Below are 13716 nucleotides of genomic sequence, written 5' to 3' on the forward strand. Positions count from 1 at the left end.
AGTCTTCCCTGATCTCTCTCTGCTAAATGAAAAGCTCCTGCCTGTGTACTCTAGTACTTGGTAAAACTACAAGTATTTCATATACTGACTCTTAGCTCTGTGACTCTGTGAATGCCTGGAGAACAGGCTTTTTGGCTTATCTTTGCATTTCCTGCATATGGTATAAATAATTGTCTGCTTAATTGAAAGGAAAAAGGAACAAAACACTGTTCACTAATTAAAAACAAAGTACTACTTTTATTTGGCTCACTTCTCCATTTATTAGAATAACCACATGTGGAGAGGCACAAAGCACTTAAGTTTTACATAACTACAAAGTTATCACAAATCCCAAACTTTTTAGCCACAGATACTTCACTTACTCTGTTTAAAGAAAAAGCTTTCAAGACATCTGAGTTAGCCTGATACAGAGACCCTGAATAAATGGGAACTACATATTTTTAAATGCTTGTACTTCCTGCTCTAATAATGTCTTCTTTAAATTGAATCCAGCATAAAAGGGATTGAAATATGTAAGGTCATGATGCAAATGCTTTTGAGAGATAGTGAAATTAATCTGTACAACATGGAAAAAGATGTAATGTGCACAGAAGGTCTGCAAGGATTCACTGAGCCATCTGGGCTTCCATGGCTTGTGCTGTCCATTCTGGTGCTGTCTGACTGATTTTCTCCAAAAGGTTATTCACTTGGAAACAAAGCGATTGGATCTGTTTGTCCCATGTTGGCAGGGCTTCTCGTGCTAAAGAAAAAAGGAATAATGTACAAAGTTGAAATTACTCCTTTGCAACCACAGTGAATGTTGAGTTAGAAGATAAATACAGTAACATTGATTTTTAAAGTTTACTCCAAAGATCTTAGCTAATGAAATTAAGCTAATTAAGAAATAGCTAAGAAAAGTACCCCAATCACTGGCACAAAGTATAAACAAAACAAAACAAAAAAACACACACAAAATAAAACCAACCAACCAAACCACCTCAACCGCAGCAATAAGACAGACAACTTCACTGAGGCCAACTGTTTCCTCACCAATGTTTACTGCTTCATAAGACACTGCCACCTACTGGCGAAAGTGAAACTTGAAAACACTACGTTAAGTGAAAGAAGCTAAAAGGTCACATATTGTATGGTTTCATTCATATCAAATATCCAGAACAGGTAAATCCATAGAGACAGAATAGTAATTGGTTGCCAGGGGTTGGGGAGAGAGGTATGAGGAGTAATTGCTTAAGGGGCATGGGGATTTCCTTTTGGGAATTTGAAAATGTTCTGGAACTAGGTAGAGACGGTGGTTGCATTAACATTGTAAACATACTAAATGTTACTGAATTTTTCACTTTTAAATGATTAATTTCATGTTATGTGAATTTCAACTCAATTAAAAAATAGCAGTGGAGGAATAGGGATTGCTTTACTAACAGTAAAACTTACTATAAATTTATTACCTAATATTGTTACAGATCAATGGAACCAAATAGAGTACAGAAATAGATCCGAACATATATGTGGAACCTAATATACGCCAAAGATCAGAAAGGATGTTTCATTTAATAAATGATATTTGCATAATTGGCAATCCATCTTTAAAAAAAAAACACAACTACACCATGCCTTAAAATTATACACAAAAATGAACTGCAGACAGATTAAATTTCTAAATATAAAACAATAAATAAAATATTCGAAGAAATTTTAGGAAAATATTAATTTTATCCCAAAATGAGGGAGACTTTCTTAATCAATACAGAAAACACAAAAGCCATAAAACTAAAAATGGACATATTTGGCTGCAAAAGAGCTTTTAAATGTGTTTATGGTATGCATTGCGTTACAGAAACACAACTGACAGAAAGAGAAAAATATCTGTAACACAGATAGGAAAGGTGTGGAGGGGGAAGGAAGGAAATAGACAAGAAAAACTAACATGAATTCACAGAAAAGGAAATACTAATGGCCAATACATGGAAAGATATTAAACTTCACTAGTGCCAAGGAAATGCACAATAAAACAATAACATAGTATTTTCTCCCCAACAATTGGCAAAAGATAAAAAGAAGAATAATATCCAGTTCTTAAAGATTCATTCTCTCATATTGGTGGAAGTGTAAATGGCTACACCTTTCTGGAAAGCAAACTAGCAGTAGCTATTAAGAATCAAAACACATATATCCTCTGATGCAAAGTATGCAATTTCTGAGACTCTGTTGTATAGAACTAAGTGTCCCAGTATATAAAGGTACGCACAAGGAAACTGCCTGAATGTCCATCAACAGGTGAATAGTTGAACTCCACGAAATATTATACAGCTATTAAAACAAATAACTTAGATTTATATCTAGTGACTTGCAAATATATTCACGGTACATTAACTTTAAAAAAAAACAAAAACACTTTGGGACTTCCCTGGTGGTCCAGTGGCTAAGACTCTGAGCTTCCACTGCAGGGGGCATGGGCTAGATCCCTGGTCAGGGAAGTTCCACGTGCCACGAAGTGTGGCCAAAAAAACCCCAAACAAACAAACAAAAACAAACAAAAACCACTTCATAGAACACTATGTACTTTAAAATTAGAAAGTAAAATATCCCATATTCTATCAAGTTGGTATACGTTAATTTAAATTGTGTTTACTTGGTGACGCCTCTGCTATACTATTCATCATATACTGTGTTTGCTTATTCAATAATTATTTATTTCCCACTTACAACGTGCAGGGCACTGGAAAAGATGTTGGATATACCATGGAGAACAAGAAACACTTAATATCTATCACTAGGAAGCTGAGCTTGGTTAACAGAAACAGACATTTAGACAAATTCAGAAATTCAGGGTGACAAGAACGTATAACTTAAAGCCATACCTAACCTGGGAAGTCAGGAAAATCATTATTGATTAACATTGTTCAAACTAAGACATGGGGACAAATAGAAGATGGCTGGAGAGGCTGCTTGTGGAGAGTGATGACTATTTTGGAATGTTTAAAGTGGGAAAGAATTTACAATGCTGGAAAAAACAAAAAGTCCTGTGAGCTGGATTGGAAAGAGAAAACCATAAAGGATCACGCAGGACCTTTTGGAGACTTTGTCAAATCTTACTCTACAAGCAATGGGGAAGCCATTCATCAGCATGTCAAGGAAGAGAGTAACATTTAATAATTTGGTTTTTATTTCTTTTTTCTGTTTGTTCGCATTTTTAAAAGATCACAATCCTTCTGGCTCTACTAGGGCAACTGGACTAGAAAGGAGCTATTGTAGACATGAGAAAAAAAGCTAAAAGGCTGGGGCTTCCCTGGTGGCGCAGTGGTTGAGAATCTGCCTGCCAATGCAGGGGACGCGGGTTCGAGCCCTGGTCTGGGAAGATCCCACATGCTGCGGAGCAACTAGACCCGTGAGCCACAACTACTGAGCCTGCGAGTCTGGAGCCTGTGCCCCGCAAAAAGAGAGGCCGCGATAGTGAGAGGCCCACGCACCGCAATGAAGAGTGGCCCACGCTTGCTGTAACTAGAGAAAGCCCTCGCACATAAACGAAGACCCAACACAGCCAAAAATAAAAAATAAATTAAAAAAAAAAAAAAAAAGCTAAAAGGCTATTTCTTAAGCCCAGAAGGGTTTCGGGGGTTCAGAACAGGCTGGTGACAGTAAGAAATGAAGAAAAGACCATGGATTCCAGATACACTAGGAGGTAAAATTCGAAGGATTCTGGGCAGTGAAGAAGAGAAGGGGTCAAGGGTAAGGAATGCTGGAGAAAGTGAACAGTGTAGTTTCTGGCTGGCTGGCTGGCTGCTTTGGGAGGCAGGCAGTGGGGGAGACAGTGAATTCAGTTTGGGGTATATTCATTCTGAGAAGCCCACGAAGCAATCAGGTGGGAAACACCTATTAGTCAATTAGAGCCGCTGAATCTGGGACTCAGAAGGGAGATTTACACTAGAAATCTAAGCGCTGTCTGCATAGAGATGGTAACTGAATCACTGGGAATAGGTGAGATTACCTAGGGTAACAACAGAGTGAGGAGAAAAAGGCCGAGGAGCATGTCCTGCGCAACCCCAATATTTAAACTTAAAGCACTATAGAATCTACAAAGACAACTGGGAAGAATACCTGGAGAGATAGGAGGGAAAACAGGAGAACAGGGTGAAGGAGATGACAGACGTCAAGAAGGGGCGGGGGCACTCAGAAAGGAGCGAGTGATCAACCCTATTCAATATGCAGAAAAGTCAAGATGAAGCCTGAAAGATAAAAGGATTTTTGTTAAAATGGAAGAGACCTGACCATGTTTAAATATTGATAAAAAGAAGCCAACAGAGAAAGAAAGGATGAAAATAGACAAAATAATTGCTAAGCTCAGGTTCCTAAAAAAGATTTCTTTTTTGGAGCAGGGAGTGGCAGAGTTCAGAGAAGGGATCCAAAGTGCAAGAGGAAGAACTGGGGAGAGAGATGGAAACCATCTCCCATATAACACGAAGGAAGAAAAAGACAGAATTAGATCTATAGTGAACAGAGAGTGAAGGAGGAGAAAAGTCAGAGGTTTAGGAAAATGAAATCTGAAATAGTCATTGCAGAGTAGGGAAAAAGTGGACTAGAGAAATGTATCAAGAATCCCAGGCAGCGTCGAGAATTCAGGACCTTGAATTTTGCAGTGGTATCAATCTGTCTGGTGCTCTGACTCTTCTCCAGCAACGTTAGTTAGTTACTCAAGTACAGGCATGGAAAAGATGGAGAATGGGTTCATTCAAGGTGAAGTTTTGCTGGACAGCAGGAACAAAAAGTTCGCAGGCAAGTGTTCTGGGGCATCTGTAAAAGAGTAACTGAATCATGAAAATGATTGAAATCCTGATTTCATGATTCATGATGAATCATGAAATCTAAGCTGGATAGGAAGAACAGTAAAGGTTAAAAAAGGGCTGAGCTGACTGAAAGAAAGTGAAAGTCAATAGACCAGAGGCTCCAATGCAGTCAAGGAAGAGGTGAGGTAGAAGTGCCTGAGAAAGACCACTAGAAAGGCTGGGAAAAGATCATGGTCAGAGTGGGATACTTCAAATTAAAACTGTACAAGTGGAATGGTTCTGGGTAAGGTCCAGGGCATAAATGAGGTGGGAAGAAGGGCTGAGGAGGTATTAAACAATGAGAAAGACAAGAGATCTACTCACCTGTCTGCCTTCATCAGTTTAGTGAGCTGCTGAACAGGAAATGCAACTGTCATTTCTACATGCCCAATACACGGTATGTGGTCAATAAATGTTTGGTGAGTAAATGAGTGAACTAATATAACAATTCCAGTTTCAAATTTTTCCACGGCATAGAAAATGCTGCATTAATTAGATTCACGAATATAAGTTCATAAAAATTATTTTAAATTATTTCTTTGGGAAATAAGCTCATTCCAGTAGTAAAATTCTGGGCCAAAGGAAATTGCTCAACATGTTTTAATCACAAATATACAACACTTCATTGCCATTTCATTATGATATAAACAAGCAAAACTTCTTACTTTCAAAATGAACTATTCCATCAATCTGATCAATAAATCCATTCATACGTCCTTCTGTTATCATTTGCGATGCTATCTTTTCTGCCTGTTTAAAAAAAACAATAAATTCTTAGACACTTTAATTATCATTTCTAGTTATTCACATATTCTCACCAAGAGAAATGAAAGCTCTTGGTTTAGCTACCCATCACTAAGCTTTACATATGTGTTCATCTGCCATTCATTACAAGAGTAAATCTTGTAAATTTGCCTGTTATATCCCCCCAATTCTTTCTGGGTACAATCCATTATTTTAAGTTAATTGGGATCTGTTTTTCTTGTTGTAAGATTTTAAGCAAGAATCTAGCCTTCTAAGCAACTTTGCTCTCTGCTCAAAATCAAACTAACAATTTTTCCTCTCACTGGGATCCACATCTCAAAAAAATCCCTAGCTTTTCTTATTTTATTTCATTTCAGTTTTCACAGTATTTATCACCCCCAAAACTCTCTAAGACAGTAATATTTTTGAAGAAAAAATTGAAAGGAGGAATAATGCTCAAATTTAAAAGGGAAACGAAAGGATTTAAAAGACCATTAAAGGGGAGCAAAAGGTCCTCTACCTAATTCCTAAAGAAATACTTCATGTTTACTGTCTGTTTAGCAAACTGGGTTGTGACAGTCATTTTAGTAACTCTGACCATCTTCACAATCAACCCTAAATCACTCTTGAACAGACTGTGACTAGCATTTATTGTTAAAAATATATTCACTTGCCTTAGTCTCAGCAAGGGATCATACCTCAAAGCCTAAGAAGAAAGCATCTTTTAATGGTAACTGAAGCCTTGGTTCCGAAATTGTTCCACTTCCTTTACTGTGTGTTGAATGTGTACACGTAAAGGAATTGTATTAGAAAATACTAAATTAAAATTTCACTAACAGATAAAAGGGGATGTGACCATAACTACATGACTTTAAGCTCTACAAATTTTGTAGTGAGGTGGATGGACCTAGAGTCTGTCATACAGAGTGAAGTAAGTCAGAAAAAGAAAAACAAATACCGTATGCTAACACATACATATGAAATCTAAAAAAAAAAAAATGGTTCTGAAGAACCTAGGGGCAGGACAGGAATAATGACGCAGACGTAGAGAATGGACTTGAGGACACAGGGAGGGAGAAGGGTAAACTGGGATGAAGTGAGAGAGTGGCACTGACATACACACACTACCAAATGTAAAATAGATAGCTAGTGGGAAGCAGCCGCATAGCACAGGGAGATCAGCTCAGGTAGATCAGCTTGGTGCTTTGTGACCACCTAGAGGGTGAGATAGGGAGGGGATATGGGGATATATGTATACATATAGCTGATTCACTTTGTTATACAGCAGAATCTAACACAACAATGTAAAGCAATTATACTCCAATAAAGATGTTAAAAAAAGAAGTTCTACAAGTTAGGTAAAAGTAAGGTTGATTGCTTGCTTTTACTGTTATTTAAAATTAAGAGAATGTTTTATAGATGTTACCTGAAATACCCTCTAAATACAACCGGTACTTTTTTGGAATTTAAAAATAGCCAACCAAACGTTAGCATGACTAAGAATAAAATTAACTCCCTAATGACTCAGTCAACTTCTTAAGTTAAATGAAGCACAGAAGTTACAGTAGAATAGCCTAGAGTATTACCACAGTCATTCTCTCAAAGAGATGAGCTTTTTAAACTTTGAGTCAATCTAGGGCAGAAAAAAGAATTAAGGCATAGATCAAATGTTAGTTAAAAATCAGAAACCACTATGAAGTGGATTTAAACAGATACTAAACAAAGATATTCTAACAAAATGGATATCATAACCTGGAACCCCTTTAAGATTTCCATTCTAGGTCACTTTACCATAAAATACAACTTAAAAAAAAAAAAAGAAAATCAAAGACAATTCCATTACAGTACTATTTTAACATTCAAATAATTTATTTCCATTTACCTCAGGCTTTTTATGTATATTTTTGTTGCAACTGCCAATATTATCAATTACAGTCGTCTCTCGGTATCCATGGGGGATTGGTTCCAGTAGCCCCCATGAATACCAAGATCCACAGATGCTCAAGACCGTTATATAAAATGTAGTAGTACAATGAATACAGTTGGTCCTCCAAAATATTCCTCCAAAATATCCACAAGTTTTGTATCCGCAGATATGGAGGTCCAACTGTATATATTTTATTTTCTCTTTATGTCAATAATTTAGTCTCTTAACTTCCTTTTATGTATTGGAAATAAGAAAATACCTTAGCTGCAGGAATCTCTAAAAGGGCTCCAAGTTCCTCAAAGGTAATATTATTATATAATTTGCTTGCAGACAATAAATTGTGTTCAATAACAGCTCTGTCCAAGATGCTAGAACCTTAAATATAAATAAGAATGTTATAATTTTGAAACTAGTTTTACACTCTTAACAGATGCATCTTGTTAAAAATTTTCTAGGCATGTACTAACTCATAATCATTGCCTTTATTCCTATCAAAATTTTAAAAGTAACCAAAATCCCTTGATACATTTTGAATAACATGCAGTTAAATACAAATAACATTTAGAAAATGATTAGCAAGTAGTGATTAACTAGCTGAACAGATTTAATCCTCTGGGTTTGGGGTTTTGCTTCCTTGGACTAGCTATCAACTTCATTAACTTTTCTTTTCTTTCTATAAGCACATACTTTTATTAGCAAGCAGCAGCAAAACAATCATGCAAACAATCATGCTGTTTGTAAGCTTGATAAGTCAAAAAATACTGCTCAATGGAAATATCTCTATTCCCCTGGGCACTTCACAAGCACTTTACTCTGAGGCAAACGTGAGAAATGTTTGGAAGGCAGGATCCCTTCATGAGATATCAGGCACAGGATCCTCCCTTAAGTAAGATAATACAGGGCCTGACAAAGTTATGTACCTCAGGCCCCATCCTGAAGGTGTGGCTCACCCAATTCTTTTTTTTTCCTTTCCAGTTTTATTGAGATATAATTGACATATAACATTGTATTCATTTAAGGTGTACAACATAGTGAGTTGATATATGTATATATTGTGAAATGATTACCACTGTAAGTTTAGTTAATTAACATCATCACCTCACACACTTATAATTTTTTTTCTTGTGACAACTTTTAAGATCTACTTTTTTAGCAACTTTCCAATATAAAGACCTAAATAAACAGGAAAATATGGAAGACTTAATATTGCTAAGATGGCAGTACTCCCCAAATTGATCTACAAATTCAGTGCAATCCCAGCTGGCTTCTTTGCAGAAATTGACAAGCTGATCTTAAAATCCATATGGAAATTCAAAGGATCCATAGAAGCCAAAACAATTTTAAAAAAGAACAAAGTTGGAAGACTCAAATTTTCTGATTTCAAAACTTACTACAAGGGACTTCTCTGGTGGCACAGTGGTTAAGAATCTGCCTGCCAATGCAGAGGACGCGGGTTCGATCCCTGGGCCAGGAAGATCCCGCATGCCGCAGAGCAACTAAGCCCGTGTGCCACAACTACTGAGCCTGCACTCTAGAGCCTGCAAGCCACAACTATTGAGCCCACATGCCGCAATTACTGAAGCCCACGTGCTGCAACTACTGAAGCCTGTGCACCTAGAGCCCGTGCTCTGCAACAAGAGAAGCCACTGCAATGAGAAGCCCACGCACCACAATGAAGAGCAGCCCCCGCTCGCCGCAACAAGAGAAAGCCCGCGTGCAGCAACGAAGGCCCAACGCAGCCAAATATTAAAAATTAAAAAAAAAAAACTTACTACAGAGATACAGCAACCAAGACAGTGTGGTACTGGCATGAGGACAGGCATACAGAATAATGGAATAGAATTTAGAGTCCAGAAATAAACTCACATTTACAGTCAACTGATTGTCAACAAAGATGCCAAGGCAATTCAGTGGGGAAATAAGAGTCTTTCCAACAAATGGTGCTGGGACAACTGAATACTCACATGCAAAATAATAAAAGTTGGACCCCTACTTTACACCACATACAAAAATTAACTCAAAATGAATCAGAGACCTAAATGTAAGAGCTACAATTATAAAACTTTTAGAAGAAAATAGAACAACTTTTCATAACCTTGGATTAGGCAATGGTTTCTTAGATACAACACTGTAAGCACAAGCCACAAAAGAAAAAACATAAATTGGACTTCATCAAAATTAATAACTTTTGTGTTTCAAAAGATACCATCAACAAAGTGAAGAAACAACACACAGAATGGGAGAAAATATTTGCAAATCATTTATCTGATAATAAGATCTAGAATATATAAAGAATTCTTACAATTCAATAATAAAGGCACAAATAACCCAATTTAAAAGTGGCCAATAAGCATATGAAAAGGTGCTTAACACCATTAGCCCCCAGGGAAATGCAAATCAAAACCACAATAAGATACCACACTTCATACCCACTAGGATGACTAAATCAAAAAGACAGATAATATAACAAGTGTGGGAGAAAATGGAACCCTCACACACAGCTGGCAGGAATGTAGAATGGTGCAGCCACTTTGGAAAACAGTCTGGCAGATCCTAGATAGACTAAATATAGAGTTACCATATGACCCAGTACTTCCACTCCTAGATATACCTCCAAGAGAATTAAAAGCTTATGTCCATACAAAAACTTTTACATGAATGTTCACAGCAGTATTATTAATAGCCAAATAGTGAAAATAACCTAAATGTCCACTAACTGATGAAGAAATAAAATGTGGTTAACAGAATGTTATTTGGCAATAAAAGTGAATGAAGTACTGATGCACACTATAATACAGAGGAACCTTGAAAACATCACGTTAAGTGAAAGAAGCCAGTCACAAAAGATCATATATTGTATGATTCCATTTATATGAAATGTCCAGAACAGGCAAATCTATAGAGCAGAAAGTAGACTAGTAGTAACATTCTAAAACTCTGAGAATATACTGAAACCACTGAATTGTAATAACAACAACAACAAAACTATGTCTCAAGATTGCAAGCCTAGGGTTGTAATGACAATGAACAAAGATGTCCAAGAAAGATAAATAAGGAAGGCAATAAAGTCTAAAATGGAAGAAGAAGAAGACAAAATGCCTGTCCTATATATTGATACATAGTCTCCTATGAGAAATTTGAAAATCATTTGCATTCTCCGAGATCCTCGTGAGTAGCCCTCATTTGAGAAAAGAATTATCTGACGTTATCTTTTTTTTTTTTTCATGGCCATAAAACTCAAAGTCAAATGTGAAGCTCAACTACATCAATTCTGGAAACTCTTTCTTATTTATCTAGCTTTTGTTTGTCAGACATCTTCTTGCAAAAGAATTTATTTAAAGCTGCTCAGAATACACAGAAGACAAGAAAATTTATAAGTTAAAAAGAAAAAGAATAACAACAATCAAAACACACACATTACAGGTGGGCTACAAGTTTAATTTTTTAAACTTTCTAGCAGCCCATCAAATTAAGAAAACCGGGACTTCCCTGGTGGCGCAGTGGTTAAGAATCCCCCTGCCAATGCAGGGGACACGGGTTCGACACTGGGAAGATCCCACATGCCGCAGAGCAACTAAGCCCGTGTGCCACAACTACTGAGCCTGTGCTCTAGAGCTCACAAGCCACAACTACTGAGCCCACATGCCACAACTACTGAAGCCCGTGCGCTTAGAGCCCATGCTCCGCAACAAGAGAAGCCACCGCAATGAGAAGCCCACGCACCGCAACGAAGAGTAGCCCCCGCTCACTGCAACTAGAGAAAGCCCGCGCGCAGCAACTAAGACACAACGCAGCAGAAAATAAAAATAAGTAAATTAATTTTTTAAAAAAATTAAGAAAACCAACCAGTTTATCAACTCACAGTGTTTAAATAAGATAAAAATCAATTGCTCCGGAGAATCACAACTAATCCTAAGACTGAAAAGGAATTTTTCTGAGGATCTGCATAAAGAATATCCTATAGAATAAATATCTCCTTTAGACAGAAAGATAATAATCAATTGATTTGTTTCTTAAAGTACAAGTAAATAAAAGAAATTCTATAGGTCAATATAATTGCTTCAATGCTCTGGTTTAACTCAGGGCAGTAAGACTGGTGAGGTATATACCTTTCAGCCAAATCTTACATAAATAATTCTTTACAGCTAGATTCTCTTCCATATGGGATGACAGTGAATCCAAGGCGATGAGCCTGACAGATCTGCATGTTTGTCTTGACCTTCTCTATGATTCTGGTGGCCTACATCTATATTTTTATTATCATGTGTGTTACTGTTATAAGCTACTTTAAAACCTCTGTAGATAAACATACATAAAATAATTGATGTTATGAACAAGCATCTATTACAAAATTCTTTCCTAGCAAAGGCAGTCTGACTTAAGCAAATACTAGGAAACATGACACCAAGTTCTATTCTTATTGGAAACACTTTCCCTTCAGTACCTCGGGCAAGCTATTGTACCAAATTTTCCTGTGTCTAAAATAGGGCTGGATAATTATGCTCTGTTACAAACTGATGTTTAAGATTAATTAAGGTACTTATCAAATGGTTTGAGTCTTTAAAAAACCAGGCACTATAAGCCTAGCCTATAATTCTTCTGCTCTTACACTTTCCAAAAAATGCTTTATTCCACGAAATGCTCTCCAATAGAGCTACTCTTAAACTTCAAACTCATATCTGTGTATAATATTCATCTTCAGTCAATACTCCTTCTTTTATCATCAAGTGTTACATAAAAATATTACAGAAAGATATCAAGATGCTTCAAATTTAACATATGTTCTACTAGTGTGACCTCAGTATTTCCTATCCCATACTTATAAGAAGTAATCATTACCATCAGCTGTAGTTGCTTTCTGGTGAGGCATCAGCATGGCGGCAAATTCCTGAAGTTGATTTCCTCTGATGATCCTATCTAGGTACATTTTCTCGAGGATTCCATAAGCAGCAAGTTGCTGGCACCTTTCATCCTTAAAAAGAGTAGCAAGCATCCGAGAACGCTGCTGTCCTAAGGGGAACAAATGAGCATCACATATTCTCACAATCTGTTTTTTCAATGAAAAACAATCTTTTTTATGACTCCATTTTTGCCTACTAAAATATGCAGATTGATTCTCGTTATTTCTGGTAGTTATGTTCTATACATTTGCTGCCAACACTGTATTAGTGAATACTCAACTCCTGCTCCTAGGGGATATGTGGGGTTAGGTTCCATGAGCCTCTGGTCACAACATTTTTGTCAGCTGGTCAATATGTAACCTTGTTTTGTGTATTTCTGTTTAAAGGCACCATATTCAATACATATTGTTGATTCATTAACATTGAATTCATGGCTTACACTATAACTCATGCCTGGATTAAGCTTACCTAACTTAAGACATGTAGTTTCTCCAAAAGGCACATCACAGACTTCCCACACTTAAGTACAAAAGATAATACTTCAGCACTATGCTAGGGGCCATTTTGAACAGCAAAACCACCAACAAAACGCATGAAAATGTGGAGAATGTGGTATTAAATAGACCACAAAGAGGACACTTGTTTATAGTATGAGAGCTGAAACAAGGTAGAACATTGCCTTGTTCGATCCCAGCTAGAAACATAAACAGGCGGACTCAAATTTTTTGCTGCTCTGCACATGTCTGCAAATGACTGTGAAAGCATCGTACTTTGAGTACTGATTTGGGGGTGACAAATTTTAGGAAGTAGGCAAAGTCACATATGGAATCTGTGAATAATGAGGATCAACTGTATATTCATTTGTGAAGACTATGATATACAATCATTCCCTCAGTATCCAATGGGGATTGGTTCCAAGACCACCCCCCCAGTAAATACCAAAATCTGCAGATGAAAAAGTCACTTATGTAAAGTGATGTTGTATTTGCATTACCTTCATACATCCTCCCCTATACTTTAGATCATCTCTAGATTATGTGTAATACCTAGAGATGATCTATCTATGTAAATGCTATGTAAATCGTTGCTGGCACATGGCAAATTCAAGTTTTCCTTTTGGAACTTCCTAGAATTTCTTTCCCCAAATATTTTCAATCCACAGTTGGTTGAATCTGCGGATGAGGAACCCCTGGATATGGAGAGCCAACTATATGCCAAAATGTTACACGTGGTTCCAGTTATAGTTGTAATTTTCTTCTTCTTGCTTATCTGTACTTCTACAATGAACATGCATTCTTCCCCTAATAATAAGAAATTTATAAAA

General features: G+C 36.8%; 1 protein-coding gene across 5 annotated transcripts in view; it reads right to left on the reverse strand.

Annotated features, from left to right (window-relative positions):
- Positions 1-209: 209 nt before the first annotated feature.
- COPS4 (COP9 signalosome subunit 4) overlaps positions 210-13716 on the reverse strand; it is a 36937-nt gene continuing 23430 nt past the window's right edge. For 3 of the 5 annotated variants that reach the window (XM_068542730.1, XM_068542731.1, XM_068542733.1), the window contains 4 exons: positions 12331-12501; positions 7751-7866; positions 5486-5570; positions 210-739 (listed from right to left, as the gene is read on the reverse strand). In XM_068542730.1, coding sequence (XP_068398831.1) covers positions 606-739; positions 5486-5570; positions 7751-7866; positions 12331-12501 — 506 coding nt within the window. In that variant the 3' untranslated portion in view covers positions 210-605. Of the gene's footprint in view, positions 740-5147; positions 5174-5485; positions 5571-7750; positions 7867-12330; positions 12502-13716 lie in introns of those variants that run through there. The other 2 variants (XM_068542732.1, XM_068542734.1) reach the window with 2 other exon arrangements.

Source organism: Eschrichtius robustus, chromosome 4, assembly GCF_028021215.1.
Source record: "Eschrichtius robustus isolate mEscRob2 chromosome 4, mEscRob2.pri, whole genome shotgun sequence".
Lineage (NCBI taxonomy): Eukaryota > Metazoa > Chordata > Mammalia > Artiodactyla > Eschrichtiidae > Eschrichtius > Eschrichtius robustus.